General features: G+C 35.8%; 1 protein-coding gene across 1 annotated transcript in view; it reads left to right on the forward strand.

Annotated features, from left to right (window-relative positions):
• Positions 1 to 18,641, forward strand: part of DCDC1 (doublecortin domain containing 1) — a 436,509-nt gene that overhangs the window by 61,372 nt on the left and 356,496 nt on the right. Inside the window, 1 exon segment of the mRNA XM_041722357.1 lies at positions 1,976 to 2,069. Coding sequence (XP_041578291.1) covers positions 1,976 to 2,069 — 94 coding nt within the window.

Consider the following 18,641-nt stretch of genomic DNA (forward strand, 5'->3'; position numbering starts at 1 on the left):
AGGGCGTGATCCTGGAGACCCAGGATCGAATCCTACATCAGGCTCCCTGCATGGAGCCTGCTTCTCCCTCTGCCTGTGTCTCTGCCTCTCTCTCTCTCTCTCTCGAATAAATAAATAAAATCTTTTTTAAAAAAAGACCTAATTTATTTATTTTTATTTTTAATTGAAGTACCATTGGCATCTTATATTGGTTTCAGGTGTATAATATAGTGATTGGACAATGTATACATTACAAAATGCTTACCACAATAAGCATAGTTGCCATCTGTCACCATACAATGTTATTATAATGGTATTAACTATATTCCCTATGCTGTACTTTTCATTTCTGTTACTAACTTATTTTATAACTAAAGTCTGTACCGCTTAGTCTCCACCTATTTTGCCCATCTGCTCACCTCTCTTCCCTTAGGCAATCCCTAGTTTCTTCTCTATATTCATGAATCTGTTTCTCCTTGTTATTATTGTTATTTATTTTCTTATTTGTTTCATATTCCAGATTCCACATATAAGTGAAATTATGTAATATTTGTCTTTGTCTAGTTTTGTTTCGCTTACCCATTAGATCCATCCATTGTGTTAAGAATGGCAAGATTTCATTCCTTTTTTTTTTATACTTTTTTTTTAAACAACTTTATTTTATTTATTTTTTTATTTATGATAGGCACACAGTGAGAAAGAGAGGCAGAGACATAGGCAGAGGGAGAAGCAGGCTCCATGCACCGGGAGCCCAACGTGGGATTCGATCCTGGGTCTCCAGGATTGCGCCCTGGGCCAAAGGCAGGCGCTAAACGCTGCGCCACCCAGGGATCCCGATTTCATTCCTTTTTATGGCTGGGTAATATTTCATTGTATATACATACCACATAAAGATCTTTTAAACATTTTATTTATTTATCTGACAGAGAGAGCACAGGCAGGGGAAGCTTCAGGCAGAGGGAGAGGGAGAAGTAAGTTCCCTACAGAGCAGGGAGCTTGATGCAGGCTGGATCCCATGACCCTGGGATCATGTCCTGAGCTAAAGGCAGATGCCCAACCACCTGAGTCACCCAGGTGCCCCTACATACCACATCTTTATTCATCTAACGATGGATACTTGGATTGCTTCTATATCTTGACTTGTAAATAATGTTGCAATAAATATAGGGGTGTATACGTCTTTTCAAATCGATGTTTTCTTTTTTTTCTTTTTTCTTTTTTTTGGTAAATACTCAGAAGCGAAATTACTGGATTGTATGGTACTTATATTTGGCTATTCCAGGTCTTTTGTGGTTGCATACAAATTTACAATTATTTGTTCTATTTCTGTGAAATATTAGTATTCTGATAAGGATTGCATTGAATCTGTAGATTGCTTTGGGTATTATGGGCATTTTAACTATCAATTCTTCCATTCCATTAACATTGTATATGTTTCCATTTATTTGTGTTAAGACCAAATTTAAAAGTGATATTCTCCCATTGTAAATTATGAAAAATAGAAAATAGCAAGAATAATATAAAAATTCCCATAATTCTAGCATTTATTAAGTACTGTGTAACCACTTTTTAATATTTATTGCATCTTTTCTCCTTTTTATTAATATCTATTTGTGTGTTTTTATATTATTTTTATTTGTTTTTTTTTAAGGAGGTTCTACATCCAATGTGAGGCTTGAACTCATGACCCTGAGATCAGGAGCAGGGGGAGTGGGAAGGAAAGGGAGAAGCAAGCAGAGGGATAGGTAAAAGCAGGATCCCTGCCAATGTGGGGTTTGATCCCAGTTCCCTCAGTAGATCCTTAACTGACTGAGCCACCCAGGCACCCCTAGAAACATTTCTAAATCATCAAATTTTATTTTATTTTATTATTTTAATTTTATTTAACAATATAATTGTTATAGCCATTTAATATAGAAAGGACTTCAAATATTTATCTGATTTAGCCAGAGTTTACTGTAATGAATTATTTATATATTTTTTTCCCCCTGGGTAGGTTTTAGATACTTGCACAATGAAAATGAAACTAAATTTACCAGCCAGATATCTGTATGATTTGTATGGCAGAAAAATTAAAGATATTTCAAAAGGTAAGTGACAAAGATTTTATAAACTCTATGATTACATTTCAAAAGGCATTTACATAGTTTTGTTTTTACTTTATATATTTGAAAAGGAAAACAGCTATAATAAAAGTTTAGTTTTAACATGGATAAATATGTCATTCTTATACAAAAGGAAATTATGAAAGGGATTAAGGTTTGGGAAATCTTTATTTCAGCATGGGTTGGACCATTTGGGCTTTTATAACAAAAATATTATAGCCTGGGTGGCTTGAACAACAAACATTTATTTTTTATAGTTGTGAAGATTAAGATCAAGGCCCTGGCAGGTTCTGTTGAGGGCCCCTTAACTGATTCAAGGATTGCTATTTTCTCACTGTGTGCTTAAACTTAAATGGTAGAAAGGGCAAAAGTGCCATCTGTGGCCTCTTGTATAAGGATACTAATTCCAGGGATACCTGGGTGGCTTAGTGGTTGATCGTCTGCCTTTGGCTCAGGAGATGATCCCGGAGTCCTGTAATTAAGTCCTGCATTGGGCTACCCCCAGGGAGCCTGCTTCTCTCTCTGCGTGTGTAGCTGCCTCTCTCTGTCTCTAATGAATAAATAAATAAAATCTTAAAAAAAAAAGGACACTAATTCTATTCATGAGGGCTCCACCCTTATGACCTAATTACCTCCAAATACCCATTACACTAGTTTTTCACATTTGAATTTTGGGGGAACACAAACATTCAGCCTATAGCATAGCTCAAGTTTAGATTTTTAAAAATCATAAGTATTTTAACTTCAGTAAGCCATCACTTAGTAAACAAAAGCAATTGATAAATTTTCATAATTTAATAGATATTTTCTATGGTATAATTCTTTGTTTTGGTTAACTTCTAGATGTTTTCAAAAGTTGTGAAATGTAAACAATTTCATTGTATGTGTTTGTCAAAATATGAGCCTTCTGTCTATTTCTAAAAGCACTGGTTTGCTAGTATCTAAAAGCAAAAATACCATGAATTCCATATTTGCACTACTATTAAATTACTATTAGTAGTAATTACTACTGGTTTTTTACTTTTTTTTTAATCTTTATTTTTTTTTTAATTTTTATTTATGATAGTCACAGAGAGAGAGAGAGAGAGGCAGAGACACAGGCAGAGGGAGAAGCAGGCTCCATGCACCAGGAGCCCGATGTGGGATTCGATCCAGGGTCTCCAGGATCGCGCCCTGGGCCAAAGGCAGGCGCCAAACCGCTGCGCTACCCGGGGATCCCTGTTTTTTTACTTTTTAAAATTTACTTTTTTATTGCTTTAGTAGAAATTACTATTACTTTAGTAGTGCTACTAGTAGCAGTACTAAATGTGCTACTGTGCTACTATAACTTCATTTAAACCTTAACTTCATATGCCTGAAGAGGGCCAACATATTAAGTGGCATATTTAAACTGAAAGGCTAGATCCAGAAAGCTATATGCTTTTTTAGGATATGTCTATACTGAATAACTGCATTTGTTTCTAATATCCTTGCTTGTACTATATAGAAGTAAATCTGTACTGGCTTTATCATCTTAATACTACTGAGTGACTACTATTCTATTTTGATACTTATTGTTATAACTCTTAAATTTTTTTTTTCTGCCAAGGATTGTATGTATGTTTGTGTTTTTAGAAAGTAAGTCTATTTTCTCTTGGTCATTTTTAATGTTTATATTAGATATGATAATTTTTCATTTTATTAGGAGTTTTTATCTAAAGATTTCAAAGCTGCTGTATACATACCCATTATCTAGCTAGTTATTTACCTGCAAGATATATGTAATACAGGAAATCCTTCCTTATGGTCTTTTTTGAGGGGAGGATATAGAGGGTATTGTATTGAAATTTATTTTTTCTTCCTTGTAGTCCCCCTTACTCACACTGGCTAAAATGATCTTTATGATCAATGATATTATATAATCCCTCTTAAACTTGCATTGATAAATAAATAACACATTTTCTTAAGACCCTATCTAAATTTGAATTATTTTCAGCTCACAGGGAATTAAAGAATTGTATTTGAATAAATTGTTAGAATTAAAACTATAAGGAACCTTGGTTAAGGGGAAAGATTTATATTTAGAAAGTTAATTTTCCCTCCTCCCAAATGTGGTATAACAGAATTACTTATCAAAACATTAAAGCTCTGACTCTGAAGTGTGATGCTTCATGGATGCCAGAGGCATTCAGGTTTGTGTCTCATGCTTCACGTGTCCCAGAAGTGTGCTATTATCACATTTTAATGCATGCCTTGCCCTGTGTTTTTGCATACTTATAAAAGCTTATGCCAGCTGAAATTAGCCTATGCAACTACTAACATGTGGAAGCATAACAAGTTCACTAGACTTAACATACTCAAAGAATCTAATCCTGTTGGAGGAACTTCCAGTCTGTAGCACCCTAGTCACTAAACATTAAATTTTTGCATTTCTTTTTCCTTTGTTTGTTAGTATAGTTTGTGCATCAAAGGATTGAAGTCCCTAAACTTTTATATTTGATGGTCTTCTGAACTTCAACTTGGAAAAGGTCAAGAGTTATGTGAAAGTTACCTTTTAATTTAAATAAATACTAATACTTTCATTTGATGTAACTCTTTTTGTTTGCTCGTTTTATGTCAGATCAGAAAATCATGTCTAATGGTAAGAGCATAGCAATTACTTTTTATTTATAAGGACAGATTAGAAGTATATTTGTACCAAGGACTAAAAAGTAATAGATACACAAAATGTAAATTTTTCTCCTATCGGTTGCTTTTTTTAAAGAATTAGATATACTTTGAAGGTTTTTTTTCTATGCTGTGAGAAATGAGCACATTTGACATGACAGTAAACATTTACGTTAGCAAGTCTAGTGAAGCCTTTAAAAACCCATAGGATTTGCAAATTGCTTATGTTTTTAGATTTCTAAATGAGAAGATTTCTAATTTTTTTTAAGATTTTATTTATTTATTCATGAGAGACAGACAGAGGCAGAGACAAAGGCAGAGGGAGAAGCAGGCTCCCTAAGGGGAGCCTGATGCAGGACTCAATCCCAGGACCTTGGGATCACGACCTGAGCCAAAGACAGACGCTCAACCACTGAGCCATCCAGATGCCCCTGATAGAAGATTTTAACAAAGAAATTCATATTATTACATGTAGAAAAGTTCTTTAGTTATGGCTCCTACAAAGATCTATTCTTTCTAGGGTAGAAGAGAACTACCCACTGTGTAAGGATGCCATATTCTGAAATATGGTCAATGATAGTACAGCATTTCTGCTAGAACACTATAAAGAATGGATTCTGCAAAATCACTCCCACCAGAATTACAAGGCTATAAAAACAATGAGTTTGAGAAAGACCATTCAAAATCTATGCTCCTTTAAAATGAGAATATTCACTTCAAATAATAATTATTAACTTAGACACTGTAAACAGCCTGGATAGGTATCTCAGAGTGCTGCTTCAGAGAATATTAAAGCTGTTCAAAAACAATAGAGTGCAAGACAATGCAGATGGAACTCAACTGGAAGTTTGAGCCAGTAGGGCTTCCTTTAAGGAAGGCACAGGAGGAAACAAAACTCCCACAGAGTCATGCAAGGAAACCCAGTGCTGCAGCCACACTGAAGTCTTGTTTCCTTTCTGCCAAAGGGTTAGAATTCTGTTCCTTCTCCGTGGGCCTCCTTCGCCTAGGAAAAAGCACATATTCACCAACCAAACTTCTATATTGTACTGATATCATTCCCCTATTGAGCTATTTGGTATTACAGAAGCATGAAACCGCGACAGAACACATGTAGATAGTGTCAGATTTTGGTAGATTTGTTTATTTATTTTTTTAAAGGTTTTATTTATTTACTCATGAGAGACGCAGAGAGAGGCAGAGACACAGGCAGAGGGAGAAGCAGGCTCCATGCAGGGAGCCCGAAGTGGGACTCGATCCCAGGTCTCCAGGATCACACCCTGGGCTGAAGGCAGCACTAAACCGCTGAGCCACCCCGGCTGCCCGATAGATTTATTTAATAGCAACCTCATTCCCCCTAACATTTCCCAACTTTTTGTTCCCTCCTCCCAAATGTGGTATAACAGAATTACTTATCAAAACATTAAAGCTCTTCTTTGGCTTAATTATTTCATTATGGTGAACCAGAGAAGTCACTCTTCCTCTTGAGGAAGGAGATCCTCAGTCTCTTAGGACCTACTATTCCAGTAACCAAACCATGCTCCTGTGTGGATCCTTCCAGATCCTGGTAGGTAGTATAAAATTTACCCTAGAAGATTCTGAAATAACTTAGAATATAATTAAATTGGCTCCAAGGCCATGCTACTAAACACTGAATTTCACTTATAATTCCATTTCCCACCTCAAATCATACGTAGAAACACTGTCCAAAATAGCTAGCTATTCTCTGACACATTCTTCAGAGATGCTACAATGCAATAAGATCAAATGACAGGATTAATGTATTTAAATCACAAATTCCAAAAAATAAACCCTGAACTTGAATGTTACCTTGAATGCCCATTATGAAATTCTTGTGAAGAAATTAAAGTCAAAGAATAAAGTTCCAAAGAAATGAAAATTCCAAATCTTTACATGTGAATGGAAGTAAATTCCAAAAATCAAACAATCTTATCTTTTTTAGTTAAAATTCAATAAAAGTTCCAGTTCCTCGGGATGCCTGGGTGGCTCAGTGCTTGAGTACCTGCCTTCAGCTCAGGGCATGATCCTGGAGTCCTGGGATCGAGTCCTACATCAGACTTCCCACAGGGAGCCTGCTTCTCCCTCTGCCTGTGTCGGTACCTCTCTCTCTGTCTCTCATGAATAAATAAAATATTTTTTAAGAAACGTTCCAGTTCCTCAAGTTAAAAATGAAAGAAATTAAAGTGCTTAATTTTTATTCCTCCCAGTGTCAGCCAGATGACTTCTAGATGCCTAGTTTGAACTGGAATTCCTCTAGCAGCTACTTTCTAGGCTCCCACAGTGGGTATCATCCCTTAGGATCTGACAAGTTGAATTGACTCTATACCAACTTTCTCATATGCCCTAATTCCCGTTGAACCAAAAGATGATCAGAACATCGGCCCCATACCCAGTACATTCAGAACAGAAGCCAACCCTCAATTTCTAATGTGGCCATTCCAAGCAAAATGATGTTCCTAGGACCCTATTTGGCATGATCCAGACCCATATAAGTTTTGCCAAAGACCATCACAGAAACTAAGTGAAGGAAGGCAGCAAACAGAAAACATTCTCCATGAGCATCTTTCCATGATGCAGTGGATTTATGCTGTTGAGCAGGGTCTACGACATATGACATAACTCGTTGGGAAGCAATCTCCCATTAAGGCATTACTTATAGCCTTATGTAATAATATATTGAGGGAAAATTTGACCAGTAAAATTATCTTCTCTTTAAAAGGGGGCTGCATAAAGTGTTGGTTGAATGTTCTGATTTTGGAGCCAGATTTCAAATTCTAGTTACACCACCTATTGTATGACCTGAGACAGATAAATTAATTTCTCTAAGGGGTTATAGTTTCTTCTGTAAAATAGGGATGAAATTAATTACCTTCATAGGTTGTTGTAAGGATTAAGTGAATTATCCTTAGAACAAATACCTGACACTTGGTAAGCATTATATAACATTTTTCAAAAGACTTTATATTTTTAAGTAATTTCTGCACTCCACATGGGACTCAAACTGGCAATCCCGAGGTCAAGAGTCAGATGCTCCACCAACTGAGCCATCCAGGCACACTAGTATTTTATAATACTATATCATCATGCTGTTATTATTATTCTCTAAGAGGATACTCTTGCATTCTTACAACATTTGGAGATTTACCTTGGTGGCAGCCCCAGGACTTGTTTGAGATGCTATTAAAAAGTGTTCCAAATATCTTAATGTTCTTTTCCTTCTGAGTCCCATGTTCCTGAACCTCATGCTGAACTGAGGGTAGGCCCTCTTTGGTGGCAAATCATCCATCTTGCCTTGGGAGCAATGATTTCAATCCTGGGTCACAGCAGCTGCTGTTATGGCCTCTGGCTATGGAATCATTTAAGCCAAAGAAACCTACTTCATGAGCACAGGTTCCCCACATCTTCACATAGGGTCCCATTAGAGAATAACTTTGCTCCATGGATTTCTGAATAGAAGTGGCTGTTTATGTTTCTGAACCTCATAGTCTTAGCGCTCAGTGAGGACCCTCACTAATGTCATTTCCTCCTATAGTCTTAATATTTCTGTTTCCTCTTTCTACAGTATTTAGGATTTGTCTCTACTGTTCTCCTATTCCTTTTGAAACATCCCCTTCTCTAACGTGATTAGGCTGCTTTGCTTGCTGCAGCAGGCTTCTTTCTTTTCTTTTACTTTCCCTTTCCCTTTGCTTTTTGCTTCATTCTTGTGTTTTTTCTAACATATTCCTATAGACATTTTTCTTGCACAGTGTCTCATAGTGAGAGATATGAAGTCAATAAGTTCCAAGTTTGTCAATATCATTCTTTGTTCAAACCAGTCCTACCCATTTTCACCTCCCTGAGTTAAATAATCCTACCCAGGACATATTTTCCCACAATCTAAGATCTAATTTAGATCTGACTCCTTGGTCTATTATTGCCGTGCCTGATCTTCTGTAATATAATTCATCTTCCCTTTGCCTTTTCCTGATCTTAGCCCCAGAAATTGGGGGTGGTGGTGTCACTAAATACTTTTTTTCAGTATTTGATATTAATCTTCCTAGTACTTCCCTCTCCAACTTATTCAGATTTCATGCGCACTTTTTGGGTAACTGTCTCACCCTCAAAAAAGATTCTCCAATTGTTCTTACTATTAGTATATCTGAAACATAAATGTTACCTCTTCACAGTATTTGGGGATTCTCCCTCCTTTGGGTAATTGTTCTGAGTTTGCTCTCTGAGATCTTTATTTCTGTCAGATTTCACTGGGCTTCAGTTACTGTTTGTGATTTTTTAACAATTACAATATTTTCCTCTTTTATAATAACCTCTTTAGTTAGACCTGAATACCCTTATAAATGGCCTTCAGAATTTCAATTCCTCTTTTTCATATCTATTAAAATTGTATGTTCTGGGGCGCCTGGGTGGCTCAGGCAGTTAAGTGTTGAACCCATGAGTTAGGCTGAGGTCAAGGTCATGGGATTGAATCCCAGGGTTGGGGTCTGTGTTTAGCGTGGAGTCTGCTTGAGATTCTCCTTGAAATTCCTTCTGCCCTAACCCCCACTTGTGTTCTTTCTCTCTCTCTCTCCCTTTCATAAATTAAATAAATAAATAAATAGATAGATAAATAAATAAATAAATAAATAAATAAGTAAGTAAGTAAGTAAGTAAGTAAATATATTTAGATCAGATAGTCACCTTTATTATAAGGAGATCTCTTTCCACCTCCAGCTAAGTAAACCTGCCTTTTAAAATTTATTTTCATGCATACACTGCTTTATTCTGATCATAAGATTGAAGCATCTTTTAAAACCCCTTTTAGGGGTACCTGGCTGGGTCACTTAGACTCTTGAACTCCGGGATGAGTTCAAGCCCCACTTGTTGGGAGTGGAGCCTACTTTTTTTTTTTTTTTTTTTTTTAGTTTACTTTCTCCTCTATTCCTTTGGCAAGTCTATTTCTTAGATGTGTAATACTTTCTTCCAGTTGTTTCTCTACCTTACCTAAAGAAAATGAAGTGTTCTTTTTACAATGAACCTACTACCTTTCTGGGACTTGATTGGGGCTCCAGGATCATGCCCTGAGCCAAAGGCAGATGTCCAACTGCTGAGCCACCCGGGCGTCCCAGTAACACTATTTTAAAAAATGATTTTAGGGGGTGGCTGTCTGGCTCAGTCTGTAGAGCATGAGTCTCTTGATCTCAGAGTTGTAAGTTCAAGCCCCATATTGAGTGTAGAGATTACTTAACAATAAAATATTTTTTAAAAGTGATTTTAGCTTATCATTACTTGTACTGAATCCATGATCAAATCTTCATCATGGCCTGAAGGATCTTTATGGTTTGGTCCCTACCCAACTTCTCCATCTTCACTTAGTACTCTGGCCCCTTCATCTCTGCACTCAAATCATCTTATTTTTTTTCATTTCTGTTCCTCAAACACTTTATTCTTCTTCATGCCCCAGTACCTTACCAGAACCTTGCCCCAGTACCTTATATAATGTTTTTCCTACTTGGACTCTCTCTCACCCTATCCTTCTTGCATGCTATTGCCTATTCATTTTAAGGGGTTGTTTTAAATATTTCTTCTTTTGAAATGCTTTCCTGACATTACCTTGCTCCTATGCTACTTTCCTCCTTGTCTAGGACAGGTATCTCTGTTCTATTAATAGCACCCTGTATATATTCATTGTTACAATTGTAATTCATAAAACTGCATGAGGAATTACTTGTTTAATATCTATCTATCTATCTATCTATCTATCTATCTATCTATCTACCTACCTACCTATCCATCCATCCATCCATCCATCCATCCATCCATCCTCTAGACTCTCAGCTCCAGGAGGACAGAGATTTTGTAGTCTTGTCTGTATTCCCATGTTTAACTCAGGGCTAAATCATAAAATAGTATAAAAATTTGGGATGCTGTCCTTGTTTGGAAGCATTGTTACTTAGATGCCTTTTGATGTGAGTGGAAAATTCAGGACAGTGAGAAGGAGTCTGGTCAAATGCTTTTTTCTCTCTTTATACCCTAAAAATGTCTAATACTACTCTTTTATTTTATTTTATTATTATTTTTAAAGATTTATTTATTTATGATAGACACAGATAGAGAGAGAGAGGCAGAGACACAGGCAGAGGGAGAAGCAGGCTCCATGCCAGAAGCCCGATGCGGGACTCAATCCTGGGACTCCAGGATCGCACCCTGGGCCAAAGGCAGATGCTGAACCGCTGAGCCACCCAGGGATCCCCTAATACTACTCTTTTATTGCTGTTACTACTACCTCTGTTCTGCTAAATGCGGAATTCTATGATGATTCAGATAGTCTGGGCTCTGTGAGTGGTATTCCTTTCTTAGCTAAGAGTGGATAAATCAGAAGGGTATACATATAGTTTGCAGCCTCAGTCAACCCCATACGGAGACAACTGCGTGTGTTTGTGTGTTTGTGTGTGTGTGTATGTGTGTGTGTTCATTCTGATTCCTTTTATTACTTTCTCCAGAAAAGAAATTGGGATCCAAGGCAGCATCTACTCATAACTTTCTTTTGCCTTGTTTTGCAGGCTAAGTGACATACTGCTCTATAATCTTTAAGTAGAAACACCAAAGGAAAGCAATCATGAATTCTAAATAGAGGACCTAGACAGGAGGTTTGCAGATATTATATGTTCTACTTTATGGCAGATAAATTCATTTATTTGGGAAGGGGCATACAAATTTAGCATTAAGTCCTTGCTTAAGGATAATAGATGGTAGGTATAATCTATTAGGGTCTACTTCCCATTGGAAGAAATAATAGTTATATGCTGATGTTAGATATGACAAGCCCCATGTAAGGAATTTCCCCAAGAATATCCTTCTCTGTTCGTTAAATATTTATTTAATATATGAGTTACTCCATATGGGTCCTAGTGGTTACTGTTTATTTTTCTAAGAGTTCACAAACCATTCATCTTATAATCTCTTCTAGAACTTTTCAGTGAATTAAGATCAAACTTATGGGTATGATGATTTCTTTAAAATTAACTACATCGCCTCTTTCAATCTTTGGGTCCCAGTCCTGTTTACCTTTATTTCTCATATTTGATGAAATGTAAAGCTTCAGACCTCTTGCTGGATAGGGATACCAAATGCTGGTGGTTATGAATCAGCCCTTAAATCTCTCTAGGGTGCATTGGAATATACAAAAGCAGCTAATTAAGAGCCCTTTTGTGTAGGAAAGATGTCTCTCAGGAGAAGTCTTCAGACTTCCCTTAGGACTATGTACTCTTGACTTTGCCTCGATTTCAAGGTGCCTTATACCTGGCCCTCAGTGACTCCCAGTGACCTCCAGGCATTAGACTTGGACTACTCTTGTCGGTTGGACAAAACCAGAAAGTAATCACCAATTTATATTTTTACTATTGATCTATAGAAAATATTCGGAATTTTTAAAGGCTTCATTTAAAAAAAAAAGGTGGGTTTTTTTTTTTTTTTTGGCAGTTGGAGAACTCCCATTATAATTGGATCACTGTCATCTTTTATTAAATATGTGAATGCAGAATTGTGTGATATGAACATTCACAAAGCAGTCTAATCTACTCAGAGACGCTTTAATATCTGTCAGAAATTCCCTTTTGAAGTCTTTAAAACATAGACTCGCTTTTCTATTCATGAGGATATGATCATCACTTCTAGGTTTCATTGGGCTAAACTTCTTCAGTATTTATGTAATATTTTAACCAAATCCTTTCTCTTTCTGTCTTCTCCTTAAATTTGTCTTTCCTTCTAGCTTCTATTTTTTATCTCTTATTTCTTGGTCTCTGAACCAAAAATCTTACCCTGACTTTAATGACATGTCAATGATCCTAGAAGTTCATTATTAAAAATGTAAGTAGAATTACCAATGAAAAGAAATAGCTTAATTTTTACTATCTGTTATAAAACAATTTTTTTTTTAAAGCTCTCCATGTAAAAGAACATGACTCAGTAGAGATTGGCTTTCTTCCACTTCCAAGAATTTTCAGAAGAGGGACACCTGGGTGGTTCAGTTGGTTAAATGTTTGTCTTCAACTCAATTCATGATCCCAGAGTCCTGGGATGGAGCCCCATGTTGGGCTCTCTGCTTAGGGGGAAGTTGGCTTCTCTGCCTCCCTCTGCCCCTCCTCCAGCTCATGTTTTCTCTCTCTTTCATTCTCTCTCAAATAAATAAAATTAAAAATAAGAGTTTTCAGAAGATATGGGATAGTAGACAAAATATGTAAAAATGCTAATTATAGAAGATTCTATTTTTGTGAAATAATCGTGGGGAAATAAATGTCAAAAGGAAACCCTCCATTTTAATTGTGGAAACTATTAAGGCTTTTTGGTTTATCACATTTAAGACATAAATTTTCCACATATCTACATATTTTTGTGATGTATATATGTCCTAAATAAAATATTTAAATGTAATACATTGGCCCAAGGAGACCAAAACAGCTTTACCCACATTATCTGATGTCTAGGGCTATCTGAATTAGGTATGTGTATGTCAAGTATTATTATTATTCCTGCTTTTAGACTAAAAAAGAAAAAAGAAAAAGAAAAAAAGAAAAAGGAAAAATAATCCAGCTGCATTTTTAGATTTGTATTAGTTATTACTTTATAACGTAACAGAATTTTGAAACATTTTGCAGTGCCTGGCTGGCTTAGTTGGTGCAACATGCAACTCTTGACCTTGGAGTTGTAAGTTTGATCCCCAGGTTGAGTATAGGGATTACTTAAAAATAAAACTTTTTAAAGATTTTTAAGTAAAATGGGTGGCTCAGCAGTTTAGCGCCTGCCTTTGGCCCAGGGCGTGATCCTGGAGTCCCGGGATCGAGTCCCACATCAGGCTCCCTGCATGGAGCCTGCTTCTCTCTCTTTCTGTGTGTCTCTCATGAATAAATAAGTAAAATCTTTAAAAAAAGGTAAAGTAAAATAAAACTTTTTTTAAAGAAAAGAAATATTTTACAATTAGCTTACTTTTGATGTCACTTTTGATATAAGTGCTTTGTATATTTGATTTTGTTCCTTCATTTTATTATGTTTTCTTTTACATCTTTTCCTACTGGGTCAAAAGTTAAGTGGTGCCTTAGTTAACACCTTTAAGGTTATGCTTTTTTCAATAGTCATAAAAATAAAAAATAACAATGTAAAAAAAGTACCAGTTGTTACAGCAAACAATTGTATACTGACATTTCTGAAGCCCTTTACTTCTAGTTTTTATTGGTTTTATTTATTAAGTTCCATGTATTGTATTTTGCAAAACTAACTCTAAGATAACAACTTACATTTTTGTACAGAGCTTTAAAGTTCGCAAAAGCAGACTGTATATATTCAGTTACTATGTATTGGTATACACCATACCCACATAATATAGATTAGAAGATTAGGTATAGATAATTCTCAATATTTGTGTAAGTAACCATAAAGTTATACATATATCAACTCAATTGAGTTATTTTACATTATTACTAAATATCAAATATTTAAGATGCCCGAGTATTTCACAATATACTTGTATTTTCAAAGACACACACTACTATTATTTTTGTCAAGGGGAAAGGCAAGACACAATAGAATCCCAGCTTATTTCTACTTGTGTAAATCAAGTTATTTAAATAAATGAATTGTGTATGCTGACCTGTTCTACCAATGTGCTACTGGGATGTATGAAAAAAAGATGTGCATGGTGGTGGAAGTAGAAAGAGGCATAAAGCGTATTGGAAAACTACCAAATGTCCCCTGCAAATGGGCCCTATTCAGAATCAGTAAGCGTATGATGAGTGAAGTGGTTTTGAATATCGCCTTTAGATTCCATGCTGTTACAAGGCCAGCCCTGAACATGGCAACTCTTATTTCCACACACAGTACCTCTTCACTCTCAATTTAACCCCAAAATCTGATGAACCCATTACTCCATACTTGATTTCATGGAACAAGGAGTAGATATAGTTACAAATGATCAATCACAAGCCGTGAACCAAAGCAGCAAGGCATTAACAATTCACACCATTTCGGTCCACTTGCTCAAGCAGAAGATGTGCCAGCATATTTAATGCACAGCTACTTCGTTCGGTTTAAGAAAAGACATGACTCAGGATGCATTTTCAAAACAGAGGAGACCTAAGATTTCATACTTTCTAAGCCCCAGTGTCAACGTTCACCCACGTATCTGCAATTAAAATAACCAGGTGTTCTGCAAAGGTCACAATGTCTAAATTAAATTTTGCTCAGGTAAAAACAATATGACCTATGAAATTCTTCCCCCCAATGCATCCCTATTCTGTTTGATCCTATCATACAAATCAATGTCTCTTAGAGCAGTATTATAACACTGTAGACCCCACAGGCAATATGCCGTCAGTTTAATAGGATCACTGAAAAACTAAAGCAGCTGTGAAAGATTGCTCTAAGTATAGCAATCGTGTGCTTGTCATTTTGTTCAGTGGAGGAAAAATCCAAATTTGGGTAGGCATCGGTATTTAAGAAAATGACTGCTAAATCTTTTCACATAAGTACCTTAGGGACAATAACATTTGACATATAGCGTATAAACAAAAGTACACAGCAGCTGTTAGTTTAGTTTTGTTTGAATAAAAATATACTGATATAAATCAAGCAACATTGGAGACAGTGTGCTTTACATCATTCAATCTTCCCAGCAGACCATGTTTTTGAGTGGCATCTGCTGGTTGTTCTGGGACCGGAAGCTTTCCAACTATTACCTAGAGCTGGATAAAGGGCATTAAAACACACACATACCTTGGCACTAACTCAAACTCCCTCCAGCCATACTTCCTGGATGGAAAGCAGTCCAATCTTAGTATCTCTAGAGTGCTCACTTTGTTTCATCCAAAAAAGACTTTTTTAGATAAACTTCATTTTAAAAATAAATTCCAACTGAATTGGGAAATTTCCAAATAATGTCCTGCCAAACAATAACAGTGTTTTTGAGAATGAGATCTGAAACTTGTTGCCAGAGAGCATACAGAAGTTTCTTTATAGGTAATTATGCTCTGGGCAGTTCTCTTTCATAGTCTCATGTACTCTGACTGAAATGCGAAAATTACCATATTATGTGAATTATAATTCTGGATATTTAATTGGCATGAATTTTAATTTTTAAGTCATAGCAGGTTATTAAAACCTTTGATTATTTCCACTGTTTTTAAAAAATATATTAATTTAAAAAATCTTTTTTAGCTTTCCATAGTAGATTCAAACAAGTAAGCAAAGTGTCACTTTTAATGTTGCTTTTGGAAAGAGATGTATATTCTCTAGGTACAGAACTTGACAGACATTCCAGTCTATTTCTATGTGGTAGGTTCCATTACCTTGTGGTTTCTCCTTAGAGATGTATTTGTCTCTTTGTCAAAAATTCTTATACTGCTCAGATCATGAATCCAAATAAGTTCAAGCTACTTATCAGTGATGAAGTGATTGTAATATAAGGTCTTCTTGAAGGCTGAATAACTTATTTTTTTTATGAATACCATTTGAGGGGGATTCCTGGGCGGCTCAGCGGTTTAGCGCCTGCCTTCGGCCCAGGGCGTGATCCTGGAGTCCCGGGATCAAGTCCTGGAATCTAGTCCCGCATCAGGCTCCCTGCATGGAGCCTGCTTCTCCCTCTGCCTGTGTTTCTGTCTCTCTCTCGGTGTGTATCTCTCATGAATAAATAAAATCTTTTTTTAAAAAAAGAATTGCATTTGAACTCATTGTGTTTGGTATTCTTAGAGGTTATCATTTTTATTGTTTACAGTACCTATTTTGACCTTAACCTAACACTTTTGCTTTGTCACATAGGTTTTATTGTGTACTTTCCCCCATAGTAGCATGATTTATGACAGGGTGGGATAGAGCACATGAGGCTTTTCCAAGACATTTTGAATACCCACTTTGGCCTTCTCTTGGCTTGTTAATGCTTCATTGACAAATTGTATCATTTTCTTTTGTAATTGTTTTCCTTCTTTTAGTCTTCAAAATCATTTAATAAAGAGAAGTAAGACAAAGCAGTGGTACATATTGTAAACGCGCTTCAAAATTCTGGCATATTATTTATTAAATTTTGATCAAATTTTCACTTAGTTACATTAGGTTGTAGATTCTAAGTTTTTGTGCATAGCTGAACTCATGGTTCACAAAAGACAGTTAAAAGACCGTCCACAGTATATCCAAAGTACTATTTATTCATCTGGTAGACATTTATTGAGCTCCACTTTTACCAAACCAAAAAACACTATGGTCTCAAAACCCTAAAGCATTTGTGATATACTGGAGGTTGAAAATGGGAGTGAAGAAGATAAGGATTAATTCAAATCAGTAAAGGGAAAAAAAAATCACAAACAATGCTCTGAGAAACGTAGAGGAGGAAACAGTTAATTCTGTCTAAATAACATGGGATATTTTTCCAGAGAAGGTAACATATGATATGAAGCTTGAAGGACAAGAACGTATTCACAGGTGGAAAAAAGGAGGAATAATGGAAAGGAAGTAGAACAGCATGAATGAGAAACATGTAAGTTGATAGTTAGGAAATTGATAGCTACTACTTTCAATCACATGATCTATTTAGCCATGATGCTCAATACTAACTCTACCAGGGAAGTTACTCCTCTCAATCATATGATCCATTTACGCAGCATCCTCAGTCTTAACTCCAAACACATTGAAACTATTGCATTCGTTTCAGTTTGACCTGTTGTCACAACTTGCGAATAAACAAAATGGGTAAAAGGCTATTATCATCCTCATAACTGCACCACTCCTGTGGTAGTAATGATCCCAACAGAATGATTTCATTGGACTGATCTATGTATACTGATAAATTTAATGAATGATGACTTTTCAAACCACTTATCTAATAAAAATGTTGAGGTCCTACTTAATAAAAATACTGGAATTATGGAAAAGCGAAGTTCTTGTTGGAATTATGTAAATGGGAACAAATAGGTAGACCACCTGTAATAAAGGCCTCAAACTTCAGAAGAAATGCTGTGTGTAGGTCTACACACCAATATTAAAGGAATATAAGATAATACGAACCAGTTAACCTATTGAATGAGGCAATATTTCTGAGTAGCAGTTTGAAAGAGAAACTTGTGGTTTATGCACAAAATAATACCCTGGAGTTCATTCACTGTGAAAGATATATTTTTTCATTGAGTGTCTCTCATGGGCCTTGTTAGCTCATAGCAACATCTAGGTTTATGTCCTTTCCACAGTTAAAAAGTGGCTACTGTCTTTTCTAAATAATTGTCTTTGTTTTTTGTACATCTTTATGCAATACTCTTCTTTGAATGAACTTAGCTTCAGAAACAGTAAAAGAGAACTCTATGTGAAAGAAAACCATTGTTAAGAACACGTATGAATTGTCTTTAGTTTAGGATAATATGAATATCCACTAAAACCCTTAAAAATAATTCACACTCATGTTAAAAATCTATGGTTGGAAAAAAAAGATCTATGGTTGGGGTTGAAAAGTCACCTGACTTAATTTTAACCAATTATTCTATTATATTTTTAACTATCATTTTAGATCAGTCCTTTTTTTATGAAGAGTTCTTTAATTCTGATTAATACATTTTATTTTTTAAGTATATTAGGCTTATTTATACTTCCTTTCTAAGTACTTAGGGCGTATCATTTTCTTATGTTTTCTGTACCTTCCTAGTTAGTGGAAACATTGTTTGTTCTTGGAGTGTGCTTTGTCTTCCTTTTCAAGAAGATCATCAAAGTTACTAGTTTGCAGCTCCTAAAAAGAAAAGAGCCTTCTAATCCCTAGTTCAGAGGCTAACCTTTATTAGCGCTCTTGTGGTTATAATGAGGACCCTGCTTCCAGCAGGGAGATTCTGGAATACTGAACAGATTATTCAACAAGTTCAGAGCAGATTCTGAAGTCCCTTATAAAACCTGCTT

Source organism: Vulpes lagopus, chromosome 11, assembly GCF_018345385.1.
Source record: "Vulpes lagopus strain Blue_001 chromosome 11, ASM1834538v1, whole genome shotgun sequence".
Taxonomy (NCBI): Eukaryota; Metazoa; Chordata; class Mammalia; order Carnivora; family Canidae; genus Vulpes; species Vulpes lagopus.